This window comes from Lontra canadensis, unplaced genomic scaffold, assembly GCF_010015895.1.
Source record: "Lontra canadensis isolate GAN:19392208 unplaced genomic scaffold, GSC_riverotter_1.0 scaffold10, whole genome shotgun sequence".
Taxonomy (NCBI): Eukaryota; Metazoa; Chordata; class Mammalia; order Carnivora; family Mustelidae; genus Lontra; species Lontra canadensis.
In genome coordinates, this window is record NW_022631004.1 from 4,298,746 (window position 1) to 4,316,308 (window position 17,563).

General features: G+C 48.6%; 1 protein-coding gene across 1 annotated transcript in view; it reads right to left on the bottom strand.

Annotated features, from left to right (window-relative positions):
* Positions 1–1,646: 1,646 nt before the first annotated feature.
* Positions 1,647–17,563, bottom strand: part of FHDC1 (FH2 domain containing 1) — a 37,579-nt gene continuing 21,662 nt past the window's right edge. Inside the window, exons 5-12 of the mRNA XM_032855501.1 lie at positions 17,330–17,415; positions 16,929–17,029; positions 13,764–13,834; positions 13,553–13,660; positions 11,477–11,547; positions 9,836–9,953; positions 5,857–6,021; positions 1,647–3,703 (exon numbers count right to left, since the gene is read on the bottom strand). Of these exons, the coding sequence (XP_032711392.1) occupies positions 1,688–3,703; positions 5,857–6,021; positions 9,836–9,953; positions 11,477–11,547; positions 13,553–13,660; positions 13,764–13,834; positions 16,929–17,029; positions 17,330–17,415 (2,736 nt within the window). The 3' untranslated portion in view covers positions 1,647–1,687. The remainder of the gene's footprint in view (positions 3,704–5,856; positions 6,022–9,835; positions 9,954–11,476; positions 11,548–13,552; positions 13,661–13,763; positions 13,835–16,928; positions 17,030–17,329; positions 17,416–17,563) is intronic.

Below are 17,563 nucleotides of genomic sequence, written 5' to 3' on the forward strand. Positions count from 1 at the left end.
CACCGACTGAGCTACCCAGGTGCCCCACTACCTACCAACTTTTGATCTCTTTCATCCATTTCCACCCACCCACGGGCCCTATGTTTTGGACATTGTTGTCTGCATGGTTAAATACATGATTTCTCAGGCTTTTTAAGATGGTAAAAAACAGTGCAGGATTCCCATAACCATCTTTGTGGGGCCCAGGAAATAGCTACCTAAGGCCATTTTTCTAAGAAGTTTTGTGGTCAAGTGCCTTACTTTTTAACCATGAAGTTTACCATTTCAATATAGCGGACGTATGGAAGCTCAGAGTTTCCATTTATTTGGATGGAAGGCAACATTTTACAGCAGGAAGATTGTAACATCAAGCACGTGGATTCCCTGAAATCCATCTACCACTGTTGGGTCTAAAATAAGGTTTCACTAAAGTTTCAACAAGTGACCAAAAGTGAAAAAAGGCAGGAAGCAACTTTAAATACAAGAAAGTTTCAAGAATCCTCTCATTCCCTAATTAGTCTCAAAAAAGGAAGCTGTGAAATGGGCAGTGAGTAGAAACATTACATATTTTCTTCTTTCTTTTGAATAAGGCTTTTTTTTTTTTTTTCCAAGATTTTCCTGATTATATAAAATCGGAAAATTTTGTTTTGGTCTGTGATTTGGTTTTTCTCGGTATTTGAAAACCACTTTACGGAAGGAGACATGTCAGCGTTAGGAAGCATCATCAGTGACATAGATACACAGCCTCTCCAGGCTCCACGTCGGGTTAGCAAGGGAAGGAAGGGCTGGCTGCGGGCAGAGAGAGGAGGGAGGGACGAGACTGGGACACAGAAGGGTTTATTCTTCCCTGTAACTAGAGTGATCCCAAGTCCTAGCAGCCTTCACTCAGTTTCAGAACAGATACACAAATGGGAAAACACGGAAGGGAAAGGTGTGCTCCGCTGAAGAGCCCCTGATGCCTCTCCATGAAGATATGGCCCTTCTAAGTTCGGGGAGATCCGGCATTCTGCCAGGGGCTGCTGTTCGTCTGCAGGGAAGGCACTGCCCCGGTGCCCGCCCTGAACACAGGAGAGCGTCCGATTTCTATCCACCAGCCTCACTTCCCCTCCTGCTCGCTCACAAACCCTTACCCAGAGTCACACATGGAGAGGTGAGCGAGGCAGAGCGCCTTCAGGGAGACGGTGCCAATCACAGAACACCCAGGGCTTGCAGAGAAGTCTGGCTGCCAGCAATGGACAGGATGTGGGCAGGTGGAAGGCACCCTGAGACCAGGAAACACAGGAAAATAAAAATGTCTTGTTCAGGGTTTTGTCTCTTTTTCCTAGGAGGCATTTCGTTCTGCAAAAGGAACTCAATAAACTACTTCATTTTTATAATATTTAAAAATAAGCTTGACATATAAAAACTGGCCAGTTTTTTGTTTTTTTTTTTTAACTCTGTAGGGAAGACTGTCAGCTTACACATCTTCATGGAGGGAAGGGGGTTCCTCCAGGGTGTGGGAGGGAGATGCCAGCAGTGAAGGGTGCGGGCAGCCGCCCACACTTGGGACTTTACAGTAGACGTCAGCGCGGCCGGTGGCGGTCCACAGGCCTCCCAGACCTCACCTCTGGTGACAGGAGCGTTAGCTTGCGGAACGCGTGGATCACTTATGTGGAACAAGGACATCCCCTGCCGGCCCTTCCCAGGAGTCAGTCCTCACGATCAGACTTCACTTCCGTAAGGGATGGAGGATTTTCCCTAGCGTGGTCTGATCGGAGTTTCTCAGTCTGAGGGAGGCCCTTTCCCCAGCCCCCCGGCCCTTCCCAGGGGCCTCTGTGTTGGCACTGGGAGCCCCAGCAGACTCTGGACACTTTTTGGGGGTCCGGGCGCTACTGGCCCGCCGCAGGGTGCTGCTGTCCTTGGGGGCAGCATCCTCAGGGCCACCTTTGGGCCTCAGCTGACGCTGGGAAACCGTCCGAGTGATGCCGGGGGCTTTGGCCACAGGAGAGGAATCCGCTCTCATGAACCGAGAGGAGGAGGCAACTGTGTTTCGGGCAAAGCTCGGCACAGGGGGCGGGACACGGGGGACGCTGGGGGCTGGCGGGGCCTTGGGCTCCTCTTCGGGGATCTCTTCTTGGGAGTTGGCGCGGCAGATCTTGTTTTCATCGGGCTTCTGCCTGGGGACGTTCCTGAGGGGCTTGGCGCTGGGCTTCTTGAGAGAGCCCTTCTGCTGCAGGGGGGGGTCCTTCCCCGACCTAGCGCCGCTGGAGCCGCCACTCACCCTCACCAGCCTCTGCTCCTCCGCCCCCGCCGAGGACCGCTTGGGCGACACGTCTGAGGTCCCCCGCATGGAGCTCCGGCGCGACCACGGTGCGTCTGTGCTGCTGGGGGTCTCCCGAGGGGGCCGCTTCCAGCCCACCGAGCCGCGGCTCGACCTGGAGATGGGCACGACTTTGCGCATGCTCTCACTCTCAGAGGCGGTCAAAGTCCTCACCGGCTTGGGCGCCGACCCCTGGGACCCCTGGGACCCCTGGCTCCGCCGGACACTGGCGGGCTTCGAGGTCCCCTGAGACGTCTCTTTGAGGGAGCTTCTCTTTGGTGCTGTCACATCCTTCCCTTTGGCGGGTCTGTCCTTGGGAAGGCTGTCCTTGCGGGAGGGGTGGCTCTTCCCAGAGACTGGAGCCGAAGCCTCCCCGAGGGGGCTGGAAGTGGGGTGAGAGGAGACCTGGCTGCCCGTCTCCCCAGCGCCAGAGGACAGGGAGCCATCTGCCCCAGCCACCTCCCCCGGCTCGGAGCAGTCCAGGGTCAGTGAGCAGTCAGTGGCATCGGAGATGTAGAACAGAGGCCCAGGGTCTTTGCTCTCAGGGTCGCTGCTGCCCACAAATACTACAGCCTTGCTGCTGGGATCCTCAGGGGCAGCCCCATCCCCTTCCAAGGCTGGGGTGAGACCAGCCGGGACACCTTTGTCCACAGGCATCAGGCCGTCGTGGCTGGCACCGAGGGACTGCACGCTCCCATCCCCCAGAGACGCGAGCTCCACGGGACTGAGGTCATTCAGGGTCAATCGGGGCACCTCCTCTGGGCTCTTGGATCCCTGAAGGTGGAACTGAGCCAGCCCTGTCACCAGCTCGTGCTCCTTAATTCCCAGAGCCAATGGTGAGAGTGGAGGGGACCGGGCCGGGACGAGGCCCACCGGCTCACTATTCCTCTTTCGGAGGATGCCCACCCCACTGCGCCGAACTCGGGGGATAGGGGGCGTGGGGTCCAGGAGCTGCTGGCTCTGCAAAGATGAGGGTGGCTCGGGGGCCCCCCGCTGGCCCTCTGAGGCCTGTGGTGTCTGTGCTCCACTGGGGTCCTGGGTTCTCCGGTCCTCGGGCTCCAACCAGGCCATCGTGGGCCGGGCCTGCCGGGTACTGCTCCGGGGCAAGCTGTTGAATTTGCTGGGCTCCTCGGGGCTGCCGGTGGAACTCTCCAGGAAGGTCAGCAGCTCCCGGTCCGCAAATGCGCCCAGGGAAAGGCGGGAGCGGCGTGTGTTGGGAGGTCGGTAGGAGGGGCTGACGGGCCTGGGCTGCAGGAAGGGGGACAGGTCCTCCGCGCCCTTCTTAGTCAGCTGCTCCACGTCGTTCTCACTGCTGCTCCGGCAGAACCCCCCAAGCTCCCCAGCCGCCCAGGAGCGACGCTTCTGCTCCAGCTCCTTCAGCCGCTGCAGCCTCCTCAGCTCCTGCACTGCCCGGTCCTGGTTGTCCTGAGGGAGGGGTGGAGAGAAGCCCCGAGATGCATTAGACCCGTGGGACCTGTGTGCAATTCCACAGCCGCCTGCCTTAAGACCTCAAGAAACAGGTATGGAGGACAGCCTGGGTCCCAAACTTCACCAAGACAATCACGTGTTTGCAAGAAGGTGGGTGTGGAGAGGGCTAGCTTTCCCAAGGCTGCCTGGAGAGGACCCCACCAACCTAAGGTTCTCATCGGATCCGTGGACCCAACTTACAGCTTTCTGGTCAAGGCACTGTCCCCTAAGTGTGGGCTGTGATTCCACATATGCCTGCCACCTCAACTCCGAGGGAACCCAGCTTGGCTTCTAAGTAGGGCACGATAGCAAAGACTTCCAGGAAAAGGCTATTTAGGCAAGGACAGAGAGAGAGAGAGAAAAAAAAAAAAAAGGAGCCTGAGACCATACCTCCCTGCTGCTTCTGTGTTGAATACAGCTACACATGCACACACACGTGCAGCACATTCTACTTAATGGCTTGGACGTGTAAGTATATACCCAAGATATGAAGAAACGCCACTCAAATCTCTGCTCTCTGAACACTCCCTGGTAAGGAAACCCCAGAGATGCCAGGATGGCTCTGTCCCTCATGCCCCACCCTGCTCCCACAATCAGACAGGAGGATTTGCTTTACAAATCCTTCCACCACCCTTCGCCCTGCTCCAAGTACCCAGCCCTCCCCCGACAAAGCCAAACCAGAACAAACACACATACTAAAGCACACTTTACCACCTGGCTGTGCACTCTATTTGTAGGGCACCTGGGTGGCTCAGTGGGTTAAGCGTCTGCCTTTGGCTCAGGTCATGATCCCAGGTCCTGGGATCGAGCCCTGCATCGGGCTCCTTGCTCAGCTCAGCGGGAGTTGGCTTCTCCCTCTGCCTCTGCCCCTCCATCACTCGTGCACATGTGATCTCTCTCTCAAATAAAACATCTTTTAGAAAACATATATTTGTGTCACCTAAATGTGTGGATCCCACAACCCCAATCTGTTATTGATAGCACTTTTTACTCGAAAATCAGTTTCCTCAAATGGTGATTTCCCTTCCAAGTTTCTGTGAGGCTCTGGCTGCGATGCACGGGCCCCTCCTCCTGCTCTGGCTCGGCCTCTCCAGTGTCCCAGGTCCCCCAGGCCCTCTCCTCCAAGGCTGCCCGGGGTCGGGGTGGGAGTGGGGCCAGCTCCTGGTGCTCAGGACAGCTGGACCCAAAGAATCACGCAGGTGGCCTCTTGGGCCTGCCGAATTCTGACAGGGAGTGAGAGCCTCAGAAAGAGCCAATTTGGCCTCCACCTCCCACAACCACCTCCCACTGCTGAGGTCACTGCTTGGACAAGGGAGAGGAAACGTGGCTGCAGGCTTAGCCTTCTTCACTTAGCTGCAGAGAGAAAAGAGGGCTTGAGAACTCAAGAAACTCAGCTGTGGGCAAGCCTGCTTTTAAATACAGGGAAAGGAATAAGGCACAAGTATTTAGCTCCTCCTCACCACCTGAAGTGAAGGGATCTTGTTTTGTTTTTAACTGACAGATGAAAGTTGTGCTTGCAAAGCCAAGCGACCCAGAGTTCTCTGGCTCCTTCCTACACTGAACTCAGAGACTCCTGGAACTGGAGGTCAAAAGGCAAGAAATGCTGCTGTGTCCCTGTCAGCAGGAGACTCCTAACTACTGGAGAACTTCGAAGCCAGCTCTGGCTGAGGACACAGCATGGTCCCCGTGGTGCCAGCCGCCTGGCAATGGCCGTGGTGCTTGAAAGAGGTCAGAGAAGGCCTTCCCATCCTCCCACCGCAACACAGGTCTCCGTGAAAGAGGAAATTCTTTCCTAGGAGCGGTGGGGGTAGGGAGGAAGACGTTCAGGGCCTTCAAAGAGATTCGTTAGTATCAGAGCTGCCATCATAAATAAACGTGACTTAACACAATGCTTTCGGGGCAGCAAAGCCAGTGTTGGTGCGAGCAGCACAGCCTCCGAGGAGGCCAGATGAATCCCAACCGAGAGCCCAGCCATGCTACCCGCGCCAGCCTTCCCTGAAACTGTGGAAATGCCAAACCATCTTTCTGCCAAAGGCAGAGGGCTGGGTCTGAAAGAGGAAAACTGAAACTCCACACCACTCAGAAAACATGGGAGATGCCATCAGCCATACCTGAACCGCTTTGTTGAATTTGACACAAAAGTCTCTAAATATCTGAAGGCACTCGTCCAGTTTCATGGTTTCTTTGTCTTCGCAGAAAAAATCTATAAGGGTGTGGGCCTCGTCCTGGAGCTCCTGCTGCCAGCGCTCCAGCTCTGTCAGCTTTTCCACAGCAAACTGGGGGAAAACACAAGCACACACTGAAGGAAACAGGCAGCTGAGGAGGCGCGGCATGCGCCATCTGCGCTCCCGGGTTCAGCTTCAGGTCTCGGGAAAGGGGAAAGTTGACCGCAAGTCTAACGCCCTCCGAGTCAAAAGGAAATTATTTCAACCCAAACAAAGCCCTGGGGAAGCAAGGTGAACTTCTGTGTGAGACCTGGAGGCCACCCAAAAAACTAAAGAGCTTTCCTCTACAGAAAGCCGCTGACGAAACGGTCACTGAAAAATGACATAGGTGTAAAGAGCTGGTTTGATTGAGGAAAACTCATTCTGTATCTGTTCTTCCTTCTCTGAAAAGTGAGTCTTAGAGACTGGCCTTCGGGATGTCAGAAGGCCCTTGTATGGACAAGCTGCTGAGAGGGAGTTTAAACCTCACCTCAAATGACCTGTGTCAGGGTCAGAATCACCCCCACAGGATGGAAGCCCCCGTGCCCAGACACATGCCCCAGCCAAGGCTACTTAAGCAGGGTGCTTATCCGAGTCAGCTCAGAAGCACTGTCCACGGTCCCTGCTTGTACAGAACTCACGCAATTCAGTATGTCTGAGGTGTAACTACCACTAATATATTTTTTTAAGATTTTATTTATCTGACAGAGAGAGACACAGCAAGAGAGGGAACACAAGCAGGGGGAGTGGGAGAGGGAGAAGCAGGCTTCCCGCTGAATAGGGAGCCCAATGTGGGGCTTGATCCCAGGACCCTGGGATCATGACCTGAGCCAAAGGCAGATGCTCAACCACCTGAGACACCCAGGTGCCCCACTACCACTAATATTTTGTTACAACCCCAGGAGATTCTGAGGAGTCCCGACGGTTAGTAACTATTACATCCTACAAGTCCATCCACTTCTCATGTTCACTTTCTCCTAATCCTTTGAGGACAAAGCCTCCAGTGCCTCCACAGATTAGGGCATCAGGGCACCCGGGTGGCTCAGTCTAAGGTTAAGTGTCTGCCTTCGGCTCAGGTCATGATCTCAGGGTCCTGGGATCAAGCCCCGCATCAGGCTCCCTACTCAGTGGGGAGCCTGCTTCTCCCTCTCCCTCTGCTCCTCCCCCTGCTCATGCTCTCCCTCTCTCTCCTCTCTCTCAAATAAATAAAATCTTAAAAAAAAAAAATTGATTCAGGTACCACCACCAAAAGGAAGCAGAAATGAAAGAAGAGTGCTTTCCTCTGGTGGGCTCCCAACCCTTTCAGGCTGGGGAGCTATGAGACGTACAAGCACCCTTCCCCGACAGCGGCATGTGACATTCACTGTTGAGCTGAAATGAGGCAGCGGCCGCTTAGAGGAGCCACAGGCCCATGGGGACTGAATACTTAGGATCACGCTCAAGTCTCATGTTACTTTCTGTTCCACTGGGGAATAAGGCTTATATGAAGAAGGAATGTGTGAAGTACATAATAAATCACAAATATCATGTTTTTAAAAAGGCTAATATTTGAGAAACTTCCTCTGAGTGGAGGGCTAAGCCTCAGAAATATGAAGTTATGGGCTGCCCACCCTCAAGGAGTGGAACTGCTGCTGGGACATGCTTGGAGAGTGACGAGCGATTCTGAGACTCATCGCCTCCCTCCCACTCCAAAACACTTTCCCCCTTGCAAGTCCGTTTCTTGCACCAAACACATTCAAGAGGTAGTAAGAAACCAAAACCATTTAGGAGCCCGAATACCAGAGAAAGTAACCATCTGAGTCAGTAGCCCAAGGCAGTGTGTGTGTTCACGCTCTGTTATTCTTTATGGAGAGAAGGGCATTCATGAAAGGATAAATCTTTGCCTGTCATTCTTCCACAGGGGGAAAGGTGGATTCCAGCCAAAGATAACTCAATGGCAGAAAAATAGGACTCTTGACAAGAACCTACATGGGAGCTTAGCTCCACCTCCCATGTCTCATCTCTAGATCCTGTGGGGATGGAGAGAGAACCAGGAAGGAAAAACTTACAGGCACTGCAGTCACCCTGAGGACTCCGGAAAGTGAGACATTCTGAATGTGGATGTGGAAAATCACCAAGCTCAGAGGGGTTTTTTTGGTTTGTTTTTTCTTTTCTTTCTTTTTTTTTGCCAAAGTTAGTTTTCTGCCCAGTCAGGACCCCAAATGACAAAGTCCAAAGCTACACTGGCCAAGCGTAATTGACAGGAGACAAGCAGCTGTGCTAGCAAATTCGACTTTTCACATCTCACTTGCCTGCACCAGACCCAAGTTCCAAACCAACTTACTCCTTCTTTCTTGCCCAGAGGGTCAGATTTACGAAGCTGCGTTCTTGTCTTTTTTTCTCCACAAACGACTTTAATCTCTCCCCATAGCTAAGAGCACAGTCCCGTTTTCAGACTGGCATTCAGAGCCCTTCATGGCCCGAGCCTACCCTACCTTACAGAATTACACTCCCTCCCCTATTTAAAAAGGAACTGAATATAAAAAAGAAAAATAAATAGCTGCTTGGGAACATTTTATTTACACAGATAAAAATGACTCCTAGAAAGAAGCATTTAGAGTTAAAACAAGGTTGCCTTGAAAGAGCATTCCGGGGTTGCAGCTGGGACAGAGCTGTTTTCCATCAGATGCCTTTCTGTATTGCTATGTAGCATAAAATATGAATGTTTAATTTAAGAGCCAGGGAAGGAGACATCTAGAATGCTCTTCTCACTATGGGATGGGCCTTCTCCCTCAGTTTCTTGCTTTCCCTCATGTGTGCTCACTGCTGAGTGCTTTCTTACCTACGGCTAGGTGTTTCTGTGGTGGTGTCTGCTGTGTTGTTTCACTCTGGGAAAAATCTGTGCATGTAAAAGAGAGTATCTGTTTGGTGATAGTGGAAAGAGAATACAGAAGCCATGTTTAGGAATAAAAATACGCTCCCACCAGAGCCAAATGAAATGTTTGCCATGGGAGCTGAAACGTGTAATATTTGCTTGCTGTGGCTTAATTACAAGTCAACGAGTGAAAGCTCAGGTGGGACAGCCTTCGGAGCACACTGTTCCTGCCCCCAAAGGCAGCCCCGCCACACACGCAGCCCCCTCGCAAGGCTCGAAGCGCTGATATTTAAGGTAGCCTGTCACTTCCCCTGAAGATTGAAAGCACGAAAAGCTGCCACTGGTTTTTTGTTTTGTTTTGTTTTTCAAATAAGGAAGATAAAAGAAGTATGTCAGACTATGTGATTAGTGAGTCACAATGAGCTGTCACAAACATGTCCACTCTGCTGGTTTTTTTGTTGATGTTATTCAGAGCGGCTCCCGACACACCCTGTGGGGCTGATGTATTTGGGGTGTTGATAGGCACAGCTCTCCTGTGTGCTCCCGCTCTCGATAGAAAACATGCCAAAACGTAGCTTGTTTCTTCAATAAAAACAAGTGAGGGAACAAACAAGCCCGAGTTCTCAGGTGTCTACGGTTTCCGTGGAACTTCGTTCTGCCGTCCAAAGATTTGATTAGGAGGCAAAAACTCCTACACCATGGCTGAGAAGCCAAACCTGAGTTGCCAGGCATCAGCTGCCAAGTGCTGGCTCCCGAGGCTGCTATCAGTTCCCTGCAGCGCGGTGTGCTGCTGTCGATCACGCGGCGATCAACAGAGGCCAGCCCTTGGTTCACACCACATTCGACAGCCCCTTCTAGAAAGCCAACCGTGCAAAGAATGGGCACTGAAATACAGAGTTCCTTCTACTGACCCAGGGGAAAAAATTATGAATGGGAACCTTCTGCTTCCCCAAAGCCCTGCAGACCGAACCAGCCCTGGCAGGAGCAGCTGGAAGCCAACATGAGAGAGATGGACTCCGATCGCCCACAAACCTGAAGGAAATCTTCCATCTGCTGACAGAGTTCACCATCCCGCTGAATGTTTTCCCTCAGAGATCTTGTCCTGATGAAGAGTGAGTGCAGTTCTGCCTCCGTGTTATCCAGAGATAATCTACAAGAAGAAAGGGGAGAGTGAGCAGGTGGTGCAGGGAAGCCAAACGAACTTTATTTTCACATTATATTTCACAAACTCTATTTTCACACTAGACAGTGTCTAGCTAAACTTCCCCAGCTAACTCAGACCAGAAATGTCAGCTCAAAAACGTAATGGTTTATTTTTGTATTAGCATATTTCTATACTAGTCAGAGGAAAAATATTACCACACTAATTTCTTCTAGAAATTCAAAACCAGAACAGTTTATATCTTATAAGATGCTCATTCTTTGGGGGAGAAGAGAGAATATGAAATTCTGTAAATGGAAACTATGAACTGTTCACAACTTTGGCCTAATAAGCTCACTTTGGGAAAGACATGTCATCTGTGGTAAGATGTTCACAGTCAATAACACTGAGACACTGGCCAATGACAGGGCTTGGCTTGAAGAGCTATGATTGGTGTATTTCTGCATCGGGTTCATAGCTCTTATAATCAGATATAATCACTCAGATAGCAAGCACAGGACTGGAAGTGGTTCATTGGAGACAGCTTGCGAGAGGCCGCTGTGGGCGTGGGCACCCCTCCCGACTCCTCACTCTATGAGGCCACACCAGTGGCTTGAATCTGCCACGGTAGCAGTATGCACACCATGGAAATCAGCAAATGCTATAAACAAGGACTTCTTTCCAGGAAAGCTGGTTATTGAACATATACCACTGGATACAGGGATATGTACTATAAATTAAAAAACACGGAACTCAAAACCGCTTGTGTACACAGATTACAGCCACATTAAAATGCACACCTATACTAGGATCAGCAGCAAATTAAAGTGATGTAAACACAGCCTTATGTCTGGTAGATACTTTCTCTGTGAGGCTGTGTGACTAATTGAAAACAAAATCCTTTCCCAACCCTTGGTATGGTTCCAAATGCAACAGAAAATAAACGTACCATGTTAGATTCTACAAGGAAATGGCCCTGAAGTTTGACTGATGTATACCAACTCCCAAGGTAAGAGGCTGTGCTGTTTGAGCTCTATCTTTGGGTGTGGAGGGATTTGAAGTTCTTAATCCATATTGTTTTTACACTGATGATATTCATTGAAAACGACTACAATGGTGTTTTTTTGATTAAAAATACAGATTAATTTTTCAAAACCCCCAAATTCCAAAAGTGCACACACACCTCTGTGAGCAAATGAAAGGGAGGTCTGAAAATTCAACAAGACAAAACTCTAAAGTTATAAAATGTTTTAAAGTTATAAAATATTCACCAGTTTCTTAAATAGTAGTTTAGGGGCACCTGAGAGACTCAGTCGGCTATATGTGGGCCTTTGGCTCAGGTCCTGATCTTAGGATCCTGGGATAGAGTCCTATGTCGGGCTCACTGCTCAGCAGGGAGCCTGCCTCTCCCTCACCCCCGCCCCCTCTGCTCATGCCTTTGCCCTCTTTTTCAAATCAATCAATTAATCTAAAAAGTCATTTGAAACAAAACCGTGAATTCTTAGAACTCACTTTCAGTCTTCTTCGCTTACCTAGCAGCCTCCTGAACATGGTGCAATTTTTCAGAAAAGTTTAGAAGAACGGCATCTTTCTTTTGGGCTTCCTAGAATGAAAACAGAATTTTCTCTACTGTATGTATAAAACTGGAAGGAAACAATTATCCCAAGACTGAAAGGGACTTTAAAGTTCTTGTTTTTATGCTTGATATATTATTCAAAGCAACTCAGTGAAACGTGAACTCTTGTATTCCTCAGTTAGTAAGATTTACCAGAACTCCCCTACTCTCCAGATATATTTAACTTCCCAGAGCAACCGATCCTGACGTGAAATACAACTCATGGGCACACAAACTCAATGGAGGTGGGTGGTGGCTTAGCAGGGCTCATTGTTGCTGCGAGAATCCAATATATCCTCCTTAAATACCACCCATACCTGGGAGGGTGCCTTTAAGTGACCAGATGCCTACAGCGGTTAAACCAGTTTGCAAACTGAGTTTAAGCCGAAGGTGCACAAGCCACGGAGGCCTTTGGATTCTTCACCTGTTCAGGGGACACAAGGAAGGTGGATACCAAGGGAGCAATTACCAGCTCTGGAAACGTCCCCCCATGGGTAGGGACCAAGTGACATAGAGCACCTGGCTCCATGGATCTAAAGGGACTGACAGAGAGCCGCTTGGGTGGCTCAGTTGTTAAGCGTCTGCCTTTGGCTCAGGTCACGATCCCATGATCCTGGGATCGAGCCCCACATCCGGTTCCCTGCTCGGCAGAGAGCCTGCTTCTCTCTCTTCCTGTGCCTGCTACTCTGTCTACTTGTGCTCTCTGTCTCTCTGTCAAATAAATAAATAAAATCTTTAAAAAAAATAAATAAATAAAATAAAGGGACTGACGGAAGACTTGCTGTAAGACCCACGGGATACGGAACACATCTTCTGCTTTCAATGTCCTGAAAATCAACTTATTAAATGAGTCCTGAGTTCAACATGTCCTTTGTCTTCTGAAGAATGCAGTAATAATTACGTGTGTTATTTATGGAGCACGTACTATGGGCCGAACACTGAAGTAAGCAGTTTATGGAATTATCCCCTTCAGCCCTCTTGGTTACCCGTTTGGAAGGATCACTAGCCCCATGATTAGAGGAAGAAATTGAGGGTCTTAACGTTTAAGGAACTTGTCTGAGGAAGTATAGCTAATAAAAGACAAATCAAAATCCCAGTTCTGTCCTGTCCTGAAGCTCACACTGGAAGCCAGCCCAGCTTCCTCCCCAGCTTACAGCTACATCTACGTGATGGCTATCAAAACAACAAAGGCGATCCAATGAAGGAAAAACAAAGTGGTACAATTCGTAATTTGAGATAATGTAACAACAGACAGACTTTTTCACTTTGTAACTGGTTGTTTTGGTATCCCAGAGCCCCAGCCAGAATCGGAGGTGACGGCCAGGGTGCAGACACCAAGCACATGCTTATCACAAGGTAGCGCGCCTCAGAGTTCACAAAGGGGAACAACTGGAAGTGATCCTTTTCACTGTTCTGGCTCCCTCACTCCCTACACATAACCAGTCACAAATCTAGTCAGCCCAAAGCTGGGAATGTCTCAGCACCCAGGCCTCTGCCCTCCATCCCTGTGGCCGAGACTCCGAGTCTCAGCTCTCTCTCTCCAAACCGTCAGAGAGCCACCTTCTGCCAAGAGGGGCCCCATTTCCAGTTCTCTCTCCACTCCCGCCTATCCCCCACAGTGCCTTATTTTCCGAAAAACAAAGCCAACCTGGCCAGGCTATTATGCTGGGCTCTGACTTCCACTGGTTCCCCACTGCTAAAGCATGAATCCAGATTCCTCAGTATTTAGGATGTGGATCCTTCCTAATCGGGCCTCACCAACCCTGACCCCTGCCTCCCCGCAACCTGTCTATTTCCCTCCTAGTCTACAGCCCCAGGCATTGGGCAGCTCAGCTCAGAAGTTGCAGGGTGCTTCTGCAAATAGAACCTTCGTGGAGCCCACCTGGTCCTCTCCTGTCTCTGTGGGATGCCACCTAATACCTGGGAAAAACCTCACCAGCGAGGTCTCACACTCATTCTCTCTCTCTCTCTCTGAATTCCCACTTCCACATACCTGTGCAACAAAGTGCAGAAGATTCATCCCAGGTTTGTTTGCTTTTGTGTCTGCCAATTTGAGCAAAGAAGACAGTTTAAATCCTACTGCATTGCCAGCATACCCTCCCTAAAGAAGACAAATCAGAAAAAAAAAATATATACGTATATCTTCAGATGGGCAAATAAACTTAGAAACACAACATCTTAATTTTTTTTTAAATTTTACTTACTGCATTCATGATGTTCCCTGCCTGTAGCACCAAGTGTAATATTGAATGTAGCTCCTCACACAGCATCAGCTCTGTCAAAAAAGAACACACCACAGGACCTTGAGCTTCAGTGCACAAAGAGAGCCACCACAGCCAAGTTCAAGAGGGCCTGAAGCAAGCTCTGACCCTAAACCATGTATTAAGACCGGAAAAAAACAAATCAAGCCACACATTCTGTGGTGCATCTAATGCGTCATTTGCTACTGGCAATCCGTGTCCAGGTCTTTAACTGGGAATGGATACATATGATGCTTCAGTGTATCACAAAACACTTCAATAAGGAACATTTTCAAGGAGTGGAAAAGGCAAAGGCCTTAGGAAAAGCAGAGCACTGTGTTATAGGCACAACCTCTTTCTTAGCAATTCTTTATTTTCTTTCCTTTCTATCCACTAGCCTTTGGGATTATATTTATAGAATATGGAAACTAACGAGAGCAACATTTTGCTTAGTCCACGAGCTATGAGGAGATAAAAAAATAAACAGGCTGGGATGACATGTAAATGCCTTGCAAAGCACTAAACCCTAGGGGCCAGGCACCCAGAGACTCAGTCCCCTTTATTCAAATCTACAAGTTTCATTTGGATTGGCTTAAGGTTTATAAAGGAGCTTTCATTGTAATAAGTCTTTAGTTCTATAAACATAGCAGCTTTTGCACACACATCTATGCAAATTAACATTAAATGTATTTCAAAAGCTAAAAGCAAGGTTTGATGATTATTAAAATTACAGTATATAGAGATAATAAAAAGCTACCTATGATCTTATTAACTTCATATTCTCCATTAAGTGTGGTATTACTTTCAAAAAATTACACTTGGATCACTGCCTGTATTACGTTATCTAAGAAGGCCAGTATCTGAAGGTTAACCAGATAAGAAATGTTTCTGCCGTGCCCACAAATTTGCATGGCTCACTACAAGAACTATCCCATCTCCATGTGAACAGGAGGAATGACCCTTCCAAAGTTGCTGCGATAGCCCTGGTATGTGTGGGAAGAAATTTGAACAGGCCTCCCTATGCAAAGAAGAACACTTGCCCTGAATTCTGAGACTCCTCTCTAAACTGAAGAAAATATGACGGGCTGAAGAGCAAAACTTTATCTCAATACGGGCCAGAGCAACGCAACAGGAAAATCAAGTAGGAAATCAACAGCTCTACAATGCCTAGAAGTCCAGAAAACAACCCAGAGGAAATCGGGCTGGCACTGGACATGGGATGCAGAAGGATGTGAGGGGTGGAGAGCACCGGAGACGCTGCCGTGGAGATGAGGGGTGCCCACAACTGGGCTAGCTAGGCCTGCTTGCTCAGCACCATACATGCCTGAGGGCAAAACCCCATTGCTTTGGAGGGAGGCAGGAGAGCAATTCCAAGTAGTCTACCTGGGCAGGCAAGTCGTTCAAAGAAATGGCAACGACCCACTCACCCCTCTCAAACACAAATGGCCCACCAGGAGTTAGAGACTTGAGGGGAAGGAGGTGGGAAAAGACACGGAGCAGAACCATCAGGAACCTGCAGAAGGGCACACTGGAGACGCCCAGGAGGAGTCAGGAGGAAAGGAGGAATGCTGCTGAAAAAGCAGGCCTGGACACCAGAGGCCAGAGGATGAGGGAGGATGCAGCTGGCCTAAGTGCCCAGGGTTTGTGCACGCGCACGCGCACACACACACACAGCATGCACACGGAAAGCTGACCTGGGAGAGGAACAAGAGCTAGCTACAACCAGCAAGGTTTACTCTGAAGCTGGGGATGAAAGAAATCTTCTTTTATGGGAGGTTACTATGCTAATCAATTGACTGGTCAATTAATCAATTAATTAATTAGGGAGGAAAGTAAATGGAAATCCCATGTAATATCTCATTTCCCTTTTTAGGGTGTAGCAGAATTAGGATTTCACATTTCTCATTTCAACTAAACAGTTTTTTTTAAAAAGAAAATGCTACCAGACTGATGCGGCCACCATGGAAAACAGTATGGAGGTTTCTCAAAAAATTCAAAATAGAATGACCACACGATTCAATAATTCCACTACTGGGTATTTACCTCCAAAATATGAAAACATTAACTCAAAGGGATACATGCAGCCCTATGTTTAATTCGGCATTATTTACAGTAGCCAAATTATGGAAGCAGCCCAAGTGTCCATCAACGGATGGATGGATAAAGAAGAGGCGTTGTGTATACACAGTGGAATCATACTCAGCCATCAAAAAAGAATGAAACCTTGCCACTTGCAGCGATATGGATGGATCCAGATGGTATAATGCTGAGTAAAATAAGTCAATCAGAGAAAGACAAATTCTATGATTTTGCCCATACGTGGAATTTAAGAAACAAAAACAAAGAAAAAAGACCAAAAAACCAGACTGGACTCTAGAGAACGAACTGGTGGTCACCAGAGGCGAGGTGGGTGGGGGATGAGGGAAAGAGGTGAAGGGGATGGAGAGGACACTTCTCATGATGAGCACCGAGCGCCGTGGGCAACTGCTGAATCACTACATTGTACACCTGGGACTAAGAGAGCACTGTGTGTGAACTACACTGGCATTAAAAAATAAACTGATTTTAGGGGCGCCTGGGTGGCTCAGTGGGTTAAGCAGCTGCCTTCAGCTCAGGTCATGGTCTCAGGGTCCTGGGGTCGAGCCCCGCATCGGGCTCTCTGCTCAGCAGGGAGCCTGCTTCCTCCTCTCTCTCTGCCTGCCTCTCTGCCTGCTTGTGATCTCTCTCTGTCAAATAAATAAATAAAATCTTTTAAAAAACATTTTTTTAATAAGAAATAAATTGATTTTAGGGGTGCCTGGGTGGCTCAGTGGGTTAAAGCCTCTGCCTTCGGCTCGGGTCATGATCTCAGGGTCCTGGGATCGAGCCCCACGTCGGGCTCTCTGCTCAGCGGGGAGCCTGCTTCCCCCTCTCTCTCTGCCTGCCTCTCTGTGTACTTGTGATCTCTCTCTCTGTCAAATAAATAAATAAAATCTTAAAAAAAAACATAAAAAAAAAGAAATAAAAAGAAATAAATTGATTTTAAAAATCAGGAGAAGAAAGCTTACTAAAAAGAATAAAAACTAAAATAAAGTACTCCCACCAAAATTAATAAAAACAAATTACATGAAGCCTCACGTGGTCACTTACCTTTAGTCGCGGTTCTTAGAATTGTTATGTCTGTGTATAGAGAAGAACACGAAGGTAAAAATTCCTTCTTTAGCACCATGGCTTCAATCCGAAGTGAATAGCTGAAACATAAAAAGTAAAACTGTAGGGGCACCTAGATGGCTCAGTGGGTTAAGTGGCTGCCTTCAGCTCAGGTCATGACCCCAGGGTCCTGAGATGGAGCCCCGCATTAGACTCCCTGCTCGGCGGGAAGCCTGCTTCTCCCTCTCCCATTCCCCCTGCTTGTGTTTGTTCTCTAGCTGTGTCTTCCTCTATCCAATAAATAAATAAAGTCTTGGAAAAAAAAAAAGTAAAACTGTAGCATTTGATGTCACGGATTTTAAACCCTTTCCCTGTGAGGAACAGTGATGGACAATCCTTACTTTGGCACCTGAATCAAGTAGTGCAGAAAGGAGTCCGCCAGGGACAACTTGGACACATCTCCACTAAATGTTTTCAGTTTCTTTATCTAAGAGACAAACAGAGAATAGAGAAAAAGAAAATAACTTGTGATTAAAATACATTATTTTAAATTTCATCTTAGAATCCCTGTAAGAAAGTAAGATTTCAGTACTAAATTTAAATTAATAAAAATGTAGACCCAAGAAAAGACAAAA